The following is an 18,010-nucleotide window of genomic DNA, read 5'->3' on the forward strand; positions in this document are numbered from 1 at the left end:
AGAAAGAATTACAGCACTCCAACAGCAACCAGCACGATGGCTGAGGTGCCTGCAAAATGGAGATGGAGCTGGTTAAAAGAAGGAAAGACAGAGGGAGCTTCAAGGGGCTTCAAGTAAAATGCAATTTAAGTAACTCAATAAAGGCTCTTTGTGTATTTTGTATTGTACTACAATAAAAAAAGAAACATCCTTTCTGTACAATTTAATAGACCACCCTTTTTTCTGCCTGAATTCTTTAATCAACTTACAGCAAATCTTGATGATCCAGTTGATGAAAATCAAAAAGACCAATAAAATACAGGAATATCTATCAAGACTGTGCAAATCCCCTTTAAGAGAGCTGGCATTAGCTATAATGAGCTACATTTATTCTTCAGCTGTGAAGCAGCACTCACCTCCTGAATGGTACTGCTTCCTGAGAAGTTGAGGTTGTACTCCCGCTGGACTTCTCGATGGGTGACAATCAGCATGAAGTTTTGATTTAATGACTCCTGCAGGGCCCTGAAATGGTTGAAAGAAAAACAGGAAAATCAAGGGATAAGCATGTTATAGCTTGTTTTACAGTTAGATGCAAAAACCCCAGGGTACCCTAAACTCTTCATGGACAAGTCCAGGCACAACATTATCATCTCCCTTTTCACTCCTAAATGCAAGGAAGCATGCTGAGAATGACCAAAGGCCATTCCTGAACTCCTTCCTTAATAAGGTGACTGCAGCCTTTAAAGCTCTTCTAATGTTAAGTATGTTCAAAATGGAGAGAGTCCCATTATCTTCACAAACGTCGGGTGTATTTAGCACTCCTAATGCCATTAATAATAGGCTTGTCAGCATATTGATGGCCAGACCGAATATCAAGCTACGATGCACATTAAGAGCTGATGGTAAGTAGAACAAGGCAAAGCATGCTCTTGCTTCTCTAGGGTTACCTGAAGCAGAAACCAAATGGAAATTCTTCTGCTTAGTTTCATTTAAAGCACATAAACCCAGCTAATTAGAACTGGAAAAGTAACCACAGCAAAATTTCTCATGTGGGTATTGAACATTTAGAAAAGTTAGTTCTGCTCACATTATTTTAAATGTACATTACAGAGGTTTTCATAAATAAATAAATAAATAAATAAATAAATAGAATTTTTTTAAAAATCTTGAGATTCAGTTTAAACAGGCCAACTGTATCTTCTTTCTGATTTTCCTGATAGTAAAACATCTGGATATTAAAAAGGCATCCTGACTGCTTAATTAGGTACAAAATTATGCAACTATCTACTTTTCAAAGTAGAAGACAGAACTTCTCTTATAAACATGGCAATCATGGCTGTGTGCAGTCTTACACATGCTACAAAACTGCAGCAACACTGTACCACAGCTTGGGTTTCTAAACAATATTTATGCAGATTCGACTTGTTCGGTGGCATATTTAATTTAATTGGGCCTATTCAATTCTTTATTTTATCACATACACTTAAAAGAATGACAGACTGTGGATTTTTCCTTCACATTTTCACTATTCTGTGACACTTCAAAATGCCATTCCTCTTAGCAGTAAAGGACAAATTCTGAATGCAGATCAGCACAGCCGCACCTTATGATACAAGAAGACAAGAAGGACTCCTACATCATTTGAGACCTGATTTGTTAGTTTTAACTCCTTCTGGAATGACTCATCTGCTGTTTTCCTGCTCAGATGGGAAGGAACTCATACAGTACTCACTGGATGCTTTAGCAAGAGAGACACAATTTGCTTGAACATCTCAGGGAAATTTACCTTACAAAAATATCTTCACTTGGAAACATAATCTGGCTCCTGTGACATCTCAATATTCACATACTACAAAACAAAATCATGAAGTGCTATTTCTTGTCTTATATGGTTTTCCATTATGGAAAATAAATATAACTCATTGTCAACACTAAGTACGATCATGTGCATGATAGACACTACAAATGTAACTGGAGTCATCGATGCTGAACATGTAGTTCTCTGCACTTCCACAAGATCTTCTAGAAAAGGCCTAAAATTTTTTTAAATATTTAACAGTCCTTCAAAAGAGGGGAAAAAATAAAAAGAGGAGTCTTGAAAAGTTGTATGCCTATTTTGAAAGGTAATTCTAATTCGATTGTTAGTAAGTTTCGTATCCCCATAACCATATTTTCTACTGGCAAATGTTCAGTAGCAACTAAAATATCTGCTGTGCTTTTTCAGATTCTGATTTTTTATTTGTTTTCAGCAAATACTGGAGGCAAATGACATATTTAATTGCTCTGAAAACATTAATTACAGCATATGTGAATGGCTCTGGATCCCATACAGGCTCACAGAAGGTTCTGTTATAGCTAATTTTGACTCTATCTGAAAATCAGTAGATGCTAACTGATAACATGACTCATGTTTTCAGTCTGTAATTGATGTAAACATTGACGGAAACAGGCCAGTCTGATCAAACCCTCTGTCTCTCCAGTTCTGCAGCATCTTCAGTACACTTCAGTACAACTCAAAATACAGCTTGCTAATAGAAAGCATCCGCTCATAGGAAAAGTTTTCCACTTGTGAGAGCAGGAAGTATCTTGGAAAGGAAAAAATATTCTTCAAACAAATTTAAATGAAGTGCCCAAAAATGAAAAGCTTTAATTTTTGAACTAACAATTTTGACACCTCTACTTTTGGAATTTCTAAGCAACACAAGCTGTATGTTGTTAACAAGCAAATTCTCAGCACATATTCATCGACAAACAGTGAAAAAAGAGGCTGAAAATTAAGCTGACTAAAAAAAAAAAAAAAAGCCTGAAAAAATTTGAGGAAAAACTGGGTTTGAAAGTGTTAGCAAATACAGTGCACGGTTCACTTTTTCTTCAGAAAAATAACAAAAGGAGGAACATTACTTCCTTCTGCTTACACAGAAATGCACTGGCCAACTGCTCCAGTCCTTGGAGCTCCTACATCACAATCTCACGTGGTCTGACAGCTGAAAAGCTTGGAAAGTATCCACCAGAGAGTCAAAGGGAGGAGGAACTGATGTCACATCTGAGGGGTCAGTGATGCCAGTGCTGGTACCCACCCTCCTGTGTGGGATGGGGCTGATGTGAACACACAGCCAGAGATGTCTGTCCCTCCCATAATCATTTCCTCCAGAAAAGGGCGATGCAGATTACCCCAAACCACTCGGACCAAAATATATCTTGCCCAAAATCAGTCATTCAGGCAATTATAAATTTTACAAGAAAAATGTATTTAAAGGAAACTTCTCACTGATACTAAACTAAAGTTTACTTTTATTTCTTTTTGGTCCACATAAGTGTATTGAGAAGACTGAATACAATGCACATGCCTAAAATTTTGGCTTCGGTGTTTGCAGCTGTTTAGTTTTCCTACAAATGTTATAGTTGACTATAATAATTTTGTAGTATAATATTTTGACTATCAAATAAAATAGCTATATTAAAAAGGGAAAAAAATATCAGGGTCAACCTCAAGGTCCCATTAAAGATTTTTTTCCCCCTCTTTTTCTCCTTTGCCACCAGTGCTAAGAGAATTCAATTAATCTGAGGATTAATTAGTGGGAAAAGAAAACCAAATTCTATAAAGAGGACTAAAGTAGGCCACTCTTACTAGAAGATTTTTTCCCCTACTGCAAACCCCAGCTTTCAAAAGCATTTGCTGATAGGGGATACACTGCCATTGCAACATTTTTACCTCAGCTGAATGACTCTGCACTTGCTGTGCAGCACAGGAGGCAAGAGAACCTGGTTTTTTGGGCACCAGTCCTCCATTTGAGGTATTCTGCCTGCACCCAAAAAAGAAGTTCAAGAACAGACAAAAGAAAATAGACCTGACCATGGTCATTGCTCTGACCAGTTCTAGCAAGAGACCTGGACATACAAAACAGATTGGTTCTATTTGCTGTTAAGTGATGGCATTAATGCTCTGAATTTTTATATGATACTTTGCTTTTCAATAGCATTTTTCTGTAAAATTTTAGTAATATTTTAGAAATCGACACCAAAAGTAGATTCTTAAACAATGATATGTAAATGCACCTTTTCATTCCAGTTTTTACGAAATACACTCAGTATTTCCCACTATGCAATATCTTCCTCAGTCACACAGAGATTTCCCCCAAAACCTCTGATTTTTATATAAACAGGTATGACACAAGGTAATTAACATTTCCATTTTAAACTTACAGATTTATACAAGCTCATGTCAACAGAAGTCCAAATTTACTGTAATTACAGATTATTTACATTAAAACAAAATAAGAAATCAGTATGTAAATGTAATGTTTGTTGTAGCTAATGCAGCAGGAGGTGGTAGATTAGGTTCAAACAGCAATCAGTTAGCAAATCTGGCTAACATGTAAATGAGCAGAAGCCCTTTTGTTTACATTCTACTGCATTTTAAACTTCAGGATTTTTAAACTGTCTCATGAACAGATGTGAAAATAAAACATTAATCTTACCATTCTTATGGAAGCTTTCAAAGTAACTAAAGCAAGGCACTGCTCATGTCCAGCTAAATAGACAGGACTAATAATTGGAGTTGCAGGTTACATCGTTCTTAATTAACACTCTGCTACAGTTGAGAATGTACAGCAAGACACCACAACACCACCACAGCTCTGTAATGATCTAAAGCAGAGGCATTCAGCAATATATGGACCTATCACTTGAAAAATGGGATCTGTGGGTTTTTTCTTATCCACACAGATAATTACACTTCTTAAACAAGTTACAATCACTTGGAAAAACTGCATTATTTCTAATAATCTCCATGGTATGCACCTGGGTGTTGAATGCTTTTCAACTTTTCAGTGATTCATCGAGTATAACAAAGTATCTTTGACTTTCAGCTATTTAGCAAAAAAAATATAAAATACATTATATCCATTATAATGACAACAGCAACAAAAAAATGATAAAAACCATCTCCCAGAACACACAGGATAGAAAGGAGACACGATCTGGATGACCCAACTCCATGGCCAGACTCCCACACTCACACTTTCCATGCTTCCCTCTTGCATTCTCCTAAACCTATTTCCTGAACTGGATTATTGTCAGCCTTCAAGAAGCATCCAAGGCAACAAAGGGAAGGAATTGCACACTGAGGAAGAGATTAATCTAAACTGACAAACCTGGTGCAAGGGATCTACCCACATGGATATTTAATGATGGACATTCTTCGGCATCTTTCCTTTCAAGATTGCTTTCCAAGAGAAATCGTGTTCTTCTCCACCCACCTGGTAACTTCTGCTCCCATCTGGTAACTTTTGAACACAGCCACTGGTTTTAAGGAGGTCTCATGGTGTTAGAATGGTCTCAAAGACCAGGTATAAATCAACAGCGAGGAAGAGGAAGGGGACCCAAATTACCACTCACCTCAGTAAAAGGCTGCATTAAAAATCCAGTATTTTATACTTATCCAGGTGACCTCTGGCCACTGATCTCAAAACTACCCACAGGACATGATTTCTCCTTTCCTTTGATACTACCTGACTGTGAGCTGGAGTACAGATGCAGGGCAGGCTGATACTCTGTGCAGGGGTTGGAATATTACACATGTGCTACAAAATACACAACAACTGGAGGCAGCGTCAGAGGTAGGTGAGATCATGGGAAGCGTGAAAGGAGAAGGCTGATTTACTGCAGCTGCTGGGATGAGGCAGGAATTCACTAGAAACCAGATTTCATTATTCAGCTCACAGAACACATGGTTACTGTTCTGGATATCGTGCATGGATAAGTATGGCTTTGCCAGCTGAAATTGTGGAAGCAGGGTGGAACCATACAGGTTGTATTTGACATTTAAATTCAATCTTGCCACCTCAATTTACTAGCATGCAGTAGTAATTCACTGGGTTTCTATTACCTATAAAAGCTTTAGGTAGGCCACTGATGAACAAAGATACCCTAGGAGATTTTTGATGGTTTAAACGGCAGGATCACTTTGCCATTACATTTAGATGCTGGTTTTAAGTCAGTTCTGGGTTAAGCCCATTCAGTCTGCCACAATAAACTTCAATGCCTTCATACCAATATGTTGGAAAAGGATGTTTCAGACACTATTCGGCCTCACTACAAAGAACAGACGAAAATTGGAGCTTATAGAGCTGAGGCCAGACTGTTCCTTTTAAGAAGGGCATATAGATAAAATATCACGTACTGGAATCTGAGGCTTTTCAAATATCACTTTCTGGAGATATTCAAATCACGACTATTTATCACTAGTTCAAAACAGGAGGCATTTGAAGAAAACAACGGATGAACTCCCAGAGTAAGAGGCAAAGTTCCTCAACATCCATTAATAATAGATGTGAGCAAGACGCTTTTAAAAATTGTGGGTAACAAACTAATCTGAATAATAACTGACCTAACAGTAGGCAGTAAACAGTGTATCTGGGTTTGGTACATTGCTTCAATTAGATGTGTTTTGATCTGCATTGATGCTTTAATTGGAGGCAAGCCTCCCCTTTCATCTAGAATTTATGACTTCAGGGAGATGATCTAGCCTTCAAATTATCCGTGTTTAAATAGCCACTAATTAGTCATCATTTGCTGTCCCAAAGATACCAACTTTTATCTTAAAAATATCCAGAACTAATCTCCACTATGAAACAAATATAAACTATAAAAGGTAACAACTACTTTGATTTTACTATCAAGCGAAGTTCTTTAAAACCATTAATCCAATAAAAAAGGCTAAGAACTGTTTTTTAAACAGTTTGTTGTTATATACTTTTCTGCAGTTGCAATAAACAACCCTCCTCAGACGCCAGTTTTCTCTCCAGAATTATAACATTCAAACTACAATATACAGCAATACCTGGCTAGAAAATTTTGAAATTGGAAATTAAACAATTAGCATTGGTAACGTCTTTTCACTGTTTTTCAAATAGCTGCTAAGCTACAATGGCTTATTGTCCTCACACACAAATCCAGCTCCTGTTTGTGCACACAGTTCATGTACACCACCCTCTGTTCCAGGGCCACTATTCCCTCTCTTAACGCTCCCTTTTTTACCATTATTATTTTTATAATTCATATCAGCATTCTTATTTCCTCCACAGACTACATGCTAATGTGCACAACTACCTTTTAGTACGACATCCAAAGTACTTTCAGTCCTTAGAAGGCAGTTACTAATTTCTGTTGACTCCCAGAGATTTCCTCTCCCCAGTAATACAACTGCACTTGCAGAATATTCTCCTATCACCTACAAGGGCAGCAAGTCAACTCCCTCTTCAGACAAGCTGAAATCCACGCATTTTGCCCAATTCCAAAGGCATCCATCCCTCCGCCCTGCGCTGTCCGGAGCAGCTCCCTTCGCAGGCTCAATTCCTGCGCACCCTCTAGCGGCCACCGAGTAAAACTCCCATTTCCCTGGCAAACAGCACATCCAGGGCTGCCTTCGGGAAAGGGAAGGACACGGAAGAAAACGAACCGAACTAATGGCTAATTACGTTATAAGAGTATTTTCCATTATAAAATCGTTCCATTTTCAAACCTTCCCTGACAGCAATATTCCCTGACAGCAGAAAGAGCCCTGGGGGCGCCGGTGGCTGAACCATGCCCAGGTGGGCAGGAAGGGCAGTGGTACCTGGATTGTACCGGGAGCAGGGCAGTGACTGTCCCCTCTCCTCGGCACTGCTGTGGCCACACCTCGAGAGCTGAGCCCAGCTCTGGCCCCGCAGTTCGGAAGGACAATGAGGGGCTGGAGCAGCTCCAGAGAAGGGAACGGAGCTGGGGAAGTGTCTGGAGGGAAAGTCCAGGGAGCAGTGAGTGAGGGAGCCCGGGGTGTTCAGCCTGGAGAACCCCTTTAGCTCAGGGGGGACCTTCTCACTCTCAAAACTCCCCAAAAAGAGGCTGGAGCCAGCTGTCTCCACTGCCACGTCTCAAGTGGAAGGATAAGAAGAAATGGCCTTAAATTGCACTACAGCAAGTTCAGATTAGGTATTAGAAAAATATCTTTCCCTGAAAGAGTGGTTAATCATTGGATTAAGTTGCCCAGGGATGTCATGGAGTCAGGAAGTGTTCAAGAGAGCTCTGCAGGTGGCACTTGGGAATATGTTTCAGGGTGATTATGGTGGATTGAACTAGGTAATCCTGAAGATCTCTTCCAGCTTTGACGATTCTGTGACATATGAACACACTGCTTACTTCTTGAGTGTTCAAATCAGTAATAAAAATATCCTGCTCAATTAAAGGAAATTAATTATTCAGCCTAACTACACACATTTTAAAAGTACAAGATAAAATAATGGAACAAACATTTCATGCAGAAAATTCTGATCTGATGGGAATGATTTATACAGATTTATAAGATACATTAAATGGATCAACATAAAGCAGCAACTTATGCAAGGCCAGCTCTCATTTCCACAAGGACCAGATTTCTGTTAAATTAAAGTCATCACTTCTGAGAGATGTAAAATTCTGTATGTACCTAAGAGGTTCACGTACCCCACCAAAATTTTAAAAACCCCAACAAGCTTCTTTTCAATGAGATGAGTTAGTTCTTCCCAACAGTCACTAGTGCAATGAAAACACTTTGTATTTACTGACTGCAGATTCCTGCAAATACACACATGGCTTCATAAAAACCACAAAAAAACCCCAAACCATACAAATAGAACTGATGGCCAAAAGACTTACCCAGAATGACTTGAAGAAGGAGGAGGCAGGTCAGGTGTTAGAACATAAAGACTATTATTTTTTGGCAAGTGTAGGCTTTTTAAAACAGTCTGAGGGGAGAAAAACCATTATAAATATAACACATTTACCAATTCTGACTTTTTTTTTTAATTACAGGTATATATTTACAATATCACCAAATACTTTGTTTCAAGATACGCTTCCTGTTACTTAAAAACATCATTTTTGTAGATGGGCCACATTATATACAAACCAAACACAAACTGATTTGTCCTGATTTTATTTTGCAATGTTTTAGATTAAGAGTTCTTTGTGTGCCACCCAAGACATCTGATACTATTTGAAACTAACAATTCTTGCATTGTAATCCCCACCCACAGATGCTCAGTTTGAAACTGAGTTCAGTTAACTGAAAACACAGTTGAAAACTTACACTATCATCTACATCTCCAGTCTTCCACCCTTTTAACAGCATTTTAGATGCAGGAATCTGAAGTTCATTTTCTAGAATATGTTTGATATCTCCTAGAGAGAGAAAAAAAATATATATAAAATACACACATTTACTGCTTTATTTCAAACAGCAATGAGTTGTACTTAAAAAAACAAGAGCAAGGAAAAATTTACTATGGGAAGGATTTTTAGTCTAGTTACCCTCGTAACATACCCTTTAAACAATAAAGGACAAATGAAGCCTAAAAAAACAATCAAAAAGCATGAATGATTGAAGAATCACACGAGGATCCGATGATTTGGACATATAGATTGGTAATTCTACACTCCATATATACTAGACACACACATTTGCAGCTGTGTGCTATCTGGAGCACCAGACTTTGCCAGCAACAGAGAGGGTGCATATTTCTGATACCAAATTTCATTATCATCAGTGCAGACCTAAAGAACTGGAATGTTCATACAACTGCTGACTGCTCTGACAGCTTTTGCAGTGTTTTGTACATTTTTGATGCTCTTCTGCCCCTGCAGTTATTACAGTCATAAAATAATTCAGGCTGGAAGGTACATCTGGAGCTCATGTGGCCCAAGACCAACTCAAAGGTCTAATTAAACCAGTTTAGTCAATGACTTGTCCAGCTGACTCTTGAACATATCAGGATGGAAGTTTGACAACTTTTCTGGCCAACCTGTTTCAGTACTTCACCACCCTCATAATGAATAATAATAAAAAAAATTATTTAATATGTATTTTTGAGGTTGTGTCTACTGCCTCCCATTCTCATGCACCTCCAAGACAAGTCTGGCTCCATCTTCTCCACATCCTCCAGCAGGCAGCTGTAGACAGAGGTCAGGTCTGTACCTTTCCCTTTTCCTCCCCAGGCTGAACAAATCCTCTTCTCTGAACCTCTCCTTCTGTTAGCCCAGAGCTCCAGAACCCTGACCAGACTTACTGCAGGATGTCAACACCTTTCCTGTAGTGGGCACCTCAAAACCCAACACAGTGTTCCAGATGCAGTCTGGCAAGTGCTGAATAGAGGGAAATAACTATTTCCTGGGATCCACCAGCTACACTCTCGCCAGCAAAGCCTGGGACGTGGTAGGTCTTCTTCACTGCAGGAGTTCATTGCTGAAGCACCCAAGATCCCTTTTATCATATTGTTTTCTAGCCCATCAGCTGTCAGCCAGGTGAGGATAACATGGAGTTATCCTACGCCAGATACAAGACTCCAACTTTATCTTCTTGGAACTTCAGGAGGGTCCTGTCAGCCCATTTCTCCAGGCTGTCCAGGACCTGCTGAACAGCAGCTCTGCCCTCCAGAATATCAGCCACTTTCCCTGAGCAGATTAAGATTGATTTTGATCAGTTTTTTATCCAGTTTTTATCTTAACATTATGACTAGAAAAACACAACAGCAGAGTACATTGAAGGCCTTACTAAAGCCACAGTGACATTCTCTCCCCTTGTCCACTAAGCCAGTCATCAAACTGTAAAAGGCAAATAATGCTGACTGATTAGGTGCAATTTGCTTTTAGTGAATCCATGCTGGCTGTTGCAAATCCCCTTCTTTTCTCTCCTGTGCTCAAAAAATGCTTCCAGAAAGATTTACTCCATAATCTTCCCACTGACAAAGCTCAGCAACCACCACTGAATACACGTTCACGTTAGCCTTACCTTTTCTCTTCATGCTACTGTACTTACAGAAACCCTTCTAAACCCTCAGTGGATTCACTTTCACCTGAGCTTTGGTCTTCAAACCTGCACATCTCTGTGCTCCTGCTGGGACCCATCACTACTTTCCATCTCTGGGTACTTTATTTTTGAATTTAGCTCAATCAGAAATGCTTTTTTCTTCTGTGCTGGCCTTATGCCATGCTGGCTCCTCTTGCATGTTGGAAGGAACTGTTCCTGTGCTTTGAAGAGGTTGTCCTTGAAGATCAACCAGCTCTCTAGGGCCCCCTGTGCCCTCCTGGACAGCCTCTCATGGGATCCTGTCAAGCAGATCCCCGAAAAAGCAAAAAATATTCTTTCCTCAAGTCCACAGCTGAAGCTCTAAAATTTGCCTTGCTCACTTCTCCCAGGACTTCAAACACAAGGCTGCCCTTCATGTTTATATACCACGATACAGACAGAAGTTCTACACAAACTGCCTTCTTCCCTTCTACAACTTTCAGGTGAAAGCCAACTATTAAGAAGTTAATAAGAAAAGAAAAATCAGCGGTACAGCTGCAAAATTCTGATCTGATCAGATTCTGAGATCTGATTTCCATGGATGTAACTTAGCCCAAAGGAAAACGTGAACACCCATCAATAACTCAAACCAGTCACCGCTAGGTGGCGCCAGCCAACACCAAATCCATTGCTGAAAAGCCCAGTGAGGATCAAAAGTTTCAATTTCCAAATTTCATCCCAGACAAAAGGCTGCAGCACGGAAAATTGCTTTCACCAACTATTTCTTCACGTAGCTCCTTATTTGGATCTGTATAAGCTCTTCACTAAAAATAAGAAAGTGAAAATACTTTTCATCCTTAGCAGAAGTAAATTAATTCCCAGTTTGGGGAATGTAAAAAATAACACGCTCTGCAGCACTAACAATAGCATACTTCTAACATACTGCTTCAAAATGCATCAATTTTAGGATAAAGACAATAAAACTGATAGAATTAATCTTAATTTGAATGAAAAAGTCAAATAAAAAAATTAACTCAGAAGAATGCAATCAAGTTCTTCATGCCAGGAAGAATTCCTCTAATCTTGTCACTAATCCTGTGCAGAAAGAGACGCCATACAGATTCAAAGAGGAAATGCCAAGATCATCCACTTATAAATAGCTTGCATCTACACTAATCCTGCCCCAAATTACATTTTCATGCCTCAACTTAATCATTAATCTCCATTTTGTTTCTGAAGCAAGTTCATAAGAAAACTAGATTTCAAAATAAATATTTGATAGACCACTAACCTTTACAATGGATTAGTGAAATTTTGCTTTTTTAAAGCTGCAAAGAGATTTGAAAACGGTTAGTAGATGTGGAGGCTGCATTTTCGGGGGGAGGGGGGGATCTTTTTTTTCTTTTTTCTTTTTGAGGGGTTTTGTTCTGCTTTGCTTTAGGACTTGGATTTCTGAGGTTGAATCGTTTCAGTTTGTCTCTTTAACAGTTTCACGATAGCAGCTTTCATTTAATTTTTACAAATCCTTACCAACTGAGGAGCTGTCTTCAAGTACTACATCCACATTTCTGTCTCTGTACTCAACCCTGAAGTCAAGCATTCGAGGTTGTCTTTCCACTATTTGTCTAGATGGCACTACATGGCGAAATGCTGAGGAGGAGGAAGGAGCTGAAGAAGCTGCAGCAGAGTGACTGGAGGGGCCATATGCTGGTCCATGCAAAGTCTCTACACCGTACTCACTGAAAGACAGGCAAATAAGGTGATTTAAACAGAACAGTTTGGCATGTCTAACCAGAAGTTAGGAAAGCAAAATGACAGTATTGTTCACTTACTACAGTCCAGCACACACCTCTTGAATTATTGCTGTCATATCTGAAAATACTGCTCATTGGAAATGAAAAAAACACCTTCTGTATTAGCAATTTTAACATTTCAGGGCTCAGGAGTGCTATAGGAGATCAGCATTGGTGACAAACAGGCATTTAAAATCCACAATGTAATTAATACCAGAATTATCTTGAGGAGAAGGATTATTTCCTGTTCCAGGAGTGTTGTGACCATATAAAAACTGGCACCATGGCAACGACCAGCTTTCTACATCACTGGGCTAGTATCCAGTGGAAATGAGGATAAGAAATACAGCTCAAAATTCTGCACACAGATAGGTATTTTCCCACACCAAATTAGTGAAAAACAAGTCAGATATGAAAATAGATATACATTCAAGGTAAATAAATTAGGATAATGAGGCATGTGCTTAAAAAAAACACCTAGAAGTACAACAGTAATGCAATGCTGAATGCTAGCTTGCCTTCAAGTTCCAAATCCTGCAAGGCTCCTGGAGGTTCATATAAGGATGTGACCACAAATCAAGGACACCCACAGCATTACAGGCCAGAATAAACTGGAAAACCCTCACTACCCAGAAGCACTTCATCTTCCTCAGCAACTCTCTCCACGGGAAACATGTAACTGGGATTGGAAAGAAGTGTAACAAAATATGACATTTCAGGAATATTATTCCAGGCCAAAAAAAAAAAAAAATCCCTAAGATGTACAGAAATCAAATTTGTGAGGCAAGAAACTTCACCAGGTAAGCCTGGGGTGTTGCCTTTTAGATGTTCTTATGAGGAAGATGCTGGGCAGCTACAAGATCTCATGGTGGATTTCAGAAATGCTGCAACATACCTCATTTCCATTCTTTATCAGAACCTTTCTGAAAAATTCCTTTTGTTCTCAAAGATACCATGAGATTCTCAGTGGAAACGCTTCACAGAGCAAGTAAAATCTGTCATCTAGAGGAGGTGTGAACTTTAAAAAGTGCAAATGTGGATGGCATGCATGTCACAGAAGTGCAACAGCACTCAACTATTGCAAATCCCATCATTGTGCCTTTCACATTTGAAACAGAAAAACATGTTATGCTTGTAAAACAAGGGGCTCCTTCACTTCTCACATCAGCATGCTCACAAGGATGAATGCCCAGCTACAAAGACCCACACTCTCAGACCTATGGCTCAAAAGTCAAAGGCCCACGTCAGAGCTCTGAAGAATATGGGAAACAGTCTATAATTTTCAGGATTTAAGAAAGTATTAATACCAAGTGATGTGTTATTGTTTTCAATCTGGTGGACAAGTATGAATTAAGTACAGTTAAGTAACAATTATTTTAGTAGACCCAAGAAGCAATGAATATCCCAGTTCTCAGGACAGGATTACAAAACAAGCAACTGAACTATAAAACAAAGTGTACTTTTTTCTCTTCAATAAATAAACTTACTGCAAGCCCAGTTATATTAATTCTATTTGATTCCACCACAAAAGGCATCCTACATACCTGACTAGCAACTCCTAATAGAACATAAAAAGCCTCACATCAGTAAAATAAGCCTTATCTGAAAACCACTGGAAACCAGGTTTCTCAATCTTCTGAGCCTCCCTTTAAACCACTTCCACTGGAAGAATACAAAACAAGACAAAAACAAAGTAACAAAAATACACATTTGAAACACATTTGACTATCTAATAATTTCTAAAAATTAATAAATTACTGTGAAAGAAAAATGTAAGTGGGCACTGGACCACCTTGTGATTGAAGACAGGCATTAACTACTGTAACAATACCCCAGCTTCTTTTACTCAATCAAACATTCTGGTATTTTGGATAGAAATGCTTTGAGGTCACAACTTATATGCAGAAAGAGTGCTCCACACAACCAAGATTTGATCTCAAATGAACTAAACAGGCCTTACAGTAAATATATATTTAGTAACTTTACTGAGCAAATAGTTTTATCCTCAACCAAAACCTAACTCTATTGAATGACAGCTTCAGTAGGTATTGACAGAGATGTCAAACACCACTTTACCTACATTATGTATCTTTCTTCATCATTAATATTTTTTAAATAGTACATGAAGTTCTTTTCTGAACAATTTTTTAAACACTGTTTTACTGTCTCTCTCAGGTAGCTCAATTCCTGTTCTGCTGTTTTCAATTGCCTCATCAGCACTTAGAAGATCAAATTTCTGTGACTTCGAGATATCCAAGCATCAGTATGCAAGCCAAAATTTAATTCAGAAGCTGAAAGAAAATCAGTAAAACTACTTTTAGAAGGGAACAACCTTACTTTGTCTATCATAGTTTCTGCTGCCTGTAATTCAATTAAAAAAAAAAAAAAAGTACAAATGTTTTTGGCCGGAAATAGGGAAGCATGGAATATCAATACCTTTAACAATGCATAAGGAAAAAGAAATACTTAGCCAGAAGCATACCAGCATCCAGTCTTTGTAAAGAGACAACCCTGCAAAGAATGACCCAACCACCAGTGAATTCAAAATAAGTTAACTATTTTGAATAAATGTTTGAGCTAGTCCTCTATCAGTATGGGAAAAACTGAATGTTAAATCAGCTTTGCCAGGAATAGAATTTGTAGCTCCAGAAACAGCTTTAAAAGGAGAATTATGTCATCTTCTTAGGATTCAGGAAGGAAAAAAAAGTAACTGTTACCCAGCATCATTCTCTGCATGTACTACTCCAGCCCTCTGTGCTTACCTTTGTAGAATGCCATTTTCTTGTGGTATAACACCATTTATAGCTGCCTGAAAAGAGAAAACAAATTTTGAGTTAAGCATGCAGAACAAAAATACATCAGAACTTCAACAACACGTTTTAAAGAGTGATCAGCTTGCTTCAAAACATGCCCTAAAATGCTCTCTATTTAGTGAATATTCTTGGTGAACGATATTATTTTATCATTATGGTATCTACATAAAACAAAACCCATATCTAAGTGAAAAATAAACATGAGCTGAAGCTCAGACTCCTGTTTGTGAGTGATGGATTTCCCAGGTGGAATGCCTGGGAATAAACTGCGTGGCCCAGGCTGTCAGTCTAACACTCTGGTACTCACACACACAGGGGATACATTGCTCCCAAACACACAGAGCCAACTGTGCACAGCCCAGGCAGCCACACAGAAAATCTGATGTTCCCCAGAAGCACCAGCCACGGCCAAGGCCATAAACCTGCCCAGCTGCACACACCCTGCGTGCTGCCAGCCCCATGTGCTCACCAGCTGCTGAGCTGGTGCAAACAGCTGCCCCAGAGCAGCTCCATCACACCTACAGCTCACACACACAGACCCCTGCCTCCTCAGGCTGCCAGGGAAACACACAAGAGACCATCCCAAACATTTAAACAATTCTCAGGTAGAAATGGAAGTGTTTTTTAAGCAGGGTTTCTGCAGTTAAATACCATTCCACATTGTCCAAATCATCAGAAGGCTTAAAAGCAAGACTAAAGAGAGCTCGTAGCATCCCACTGCTCTCCATTTTCTCCTGTACCAGCAGCAACTCATCCATTTTCTAACCTCACCACTTCTAATATCCATCCTCATAAGTCAGATATACCTGACCTGGTGGGTCAGAACACCTGGTGAATCAGTGTCTGGTCCCCAGCAAAGGAGGGAACACCGATGTTTAGCAGTTCATGGAATCTCTGGTACTCCAGGAGGACAAAGTCATACCCTGTGACTGAACTATTGACCGTCATCATCTATCAACACCATTTGTCCAAACTAACATTTAAAAAATGTAGCTTAAGTAAGGGTTTAATAAACACAAAAATAGATGTAATCAGGATTTAAATGCCACCGTTTCTTTTTCTCTGAATATATAAACATGACTTTTTTACAATTTCCATTAACAGTTAAGGCTACATGAAGTCAGGAAGTTTTACTGCTGAACTCAGCTAAATTACTGTGATACTGCAGTAAGATTTACCCTGCATTTAGAAACAAATACTGCATAAATAATAATTTAAAAAGCAGGGAAGGAAAAGGTCAGAGGTACCCATAAGCTGCAGCAACAACCCATGAGGCTGTATCAAATTACAGCAAAAACAAAGTTCCCCACCAGATCAGTTTTTAAATCAGTTTATCCACTGTGCATGGCAATAATCAGTGGTTTCTTTTTAACAACGTGTCTGATTTATCATCATTGTGGTTTTTGCAGTCATACACAGCTCTTGATCATGTTCATCTAATAAACCTCCAGGAAAGAGTAGGAGGTTTTGGTTTATTTGGGTTTTTCTGGATTGGCTTCTACCTACCATACTCTTCAGCAATATACATTTAATTCCTGTCAATCAACAGAAAAAAGCTGGCTGAGAGACAAAATTATCCCTTATTTTGCATCTGTAAGATACAAAAAGCAAATACAGGTGTCGTACCATAGAACCTACACTAATAATGATCTGCTGGTGAAACAACACTCTCTTTGCTTGGGGAAAAGAAGCTGCTTCAGCTGTGAAGAAATACAGCAATGTGGCATTTTCACACTTCTGTCAAAGCTCTGTCTCAGAGGATTAAATCAGCTCAAACTTCTTCAGAGCCTAGTTAGAGGGGTTAAATACGATAGAGGCTCCAAGCTATTTTCCTTAAAACTGAATAAGGCACTTGTTCATATACCCCCAGTTTTGTAAACTTGATGACATTTAAGGGGCACAGGAGTAAGAAAAAACAGCAGAAGCATTATGTACTTTTTTGATGGAAAGACCTCTATTAACCACACTGTAAAACTAAAGAGTCCAGACACTGTTTGTTAAGCAAGATGGAAGACTAAAATAATGTAGACAGCAAATGGTAGCAGTGCATATGTACATACTGCATAAATATTAAATATCCATGTTCTAACACGACAGCTATAAGTAGACCCTGCAAAGAAAAAAAGAAAAAGGAACAACCATCTGCTTTAGAATTTCATTGGGAGAAGGTTGTGACTATAAAAAAAAAAAAAAAAAAAAAAAAGAAATTAAAACAAGAACACGTTACTAAGGCAAGATCTGTTCCAGGCTGTTCTTCCCCAGTGTCAGCCCCCTTTGAGAGAGGCTCACATCTCTATGGTTATGCAAACGTTCCAAGATACTACATTTTTTTGTCTCTCCAAACAGGGATCTTTGATCACCAAAACCACCCTGTGTGGCTAATTTATAGTCATTAAAAATGTGTGTTACCCTCAAAACAATTTTAATAACCAGTGTATTAAATCTATTTATGGGTTATTAATACAGAGAAACCATGTCCGGATCAGAAAGCTCCTCCAGCTCCCAATAACCTGCTGCTGAGAGTGACGCCAGGGAAACAGCACCTTGTGCTTATGCTGCTCTCACACTGCAAATCCACGAGTGTCCCGGCTGGATGCAGGGTACCACAGCTTTCTAATGCTATCACT

At 38.9% G+C, this 18,010-nt stretch overlaps 1 protein-coding gene across 2 annotated transcripts in view; it reads right to left on the reverse strand.

Moving 5' to 3' along the window:
- Positions 1 to 18,010, reverse strand: part of FAF1 (Fas associated factor 1) — a 151,291-nt gene that overhangs the window by 103,658 nt on the left and 29,623 nt on the right. For both annotated transcript variants that reach the window (XM_066192794.1, XM_066192795.1), the window contains exons 3-7: positions 15,333 to 15,379; positions 12,308 to 12,516; positions 9,083 to 9,174; positions 8,650 to 8,738; positions 396 to 501 (exon numbers count right to left, since the gene is read on the reverse strand). In XM_066192794.1, the coding sequence (XP_066048891.1) occupies positions 396 to 501; positions 8,650 to 8,738; positions 9,083 to 9,174; positions 12,308 to 12,516; positions 15,333 to 15,379 (543 nt within the window). The remainder of the gene's footprint in view (positions 1 to 395; positions 502 to 8,649; positions 8,739 to 9,082; positions 9,175 to 12,307; positions 12,517 to 15,332; positions 15,380 to 18,010) is intronic.

This window comes from Chamaea fasciata, unplaced genomic scaffold (assembly GCF_029207755.1).
Source record: "Chamaea fasciata isolate MVZ Bird 193981 ecotype frontalis unplaced genomic scaffold, bChaFas1.0.hap1 SCAF_10, whole genome shotgun sequence".
Classification (NCBI taxonomy): Eukaryota; Metazoa; Chordata; class Aves; order Passeriformes; family Sylviidae; genus Chamaea; species Chamaea fasciata.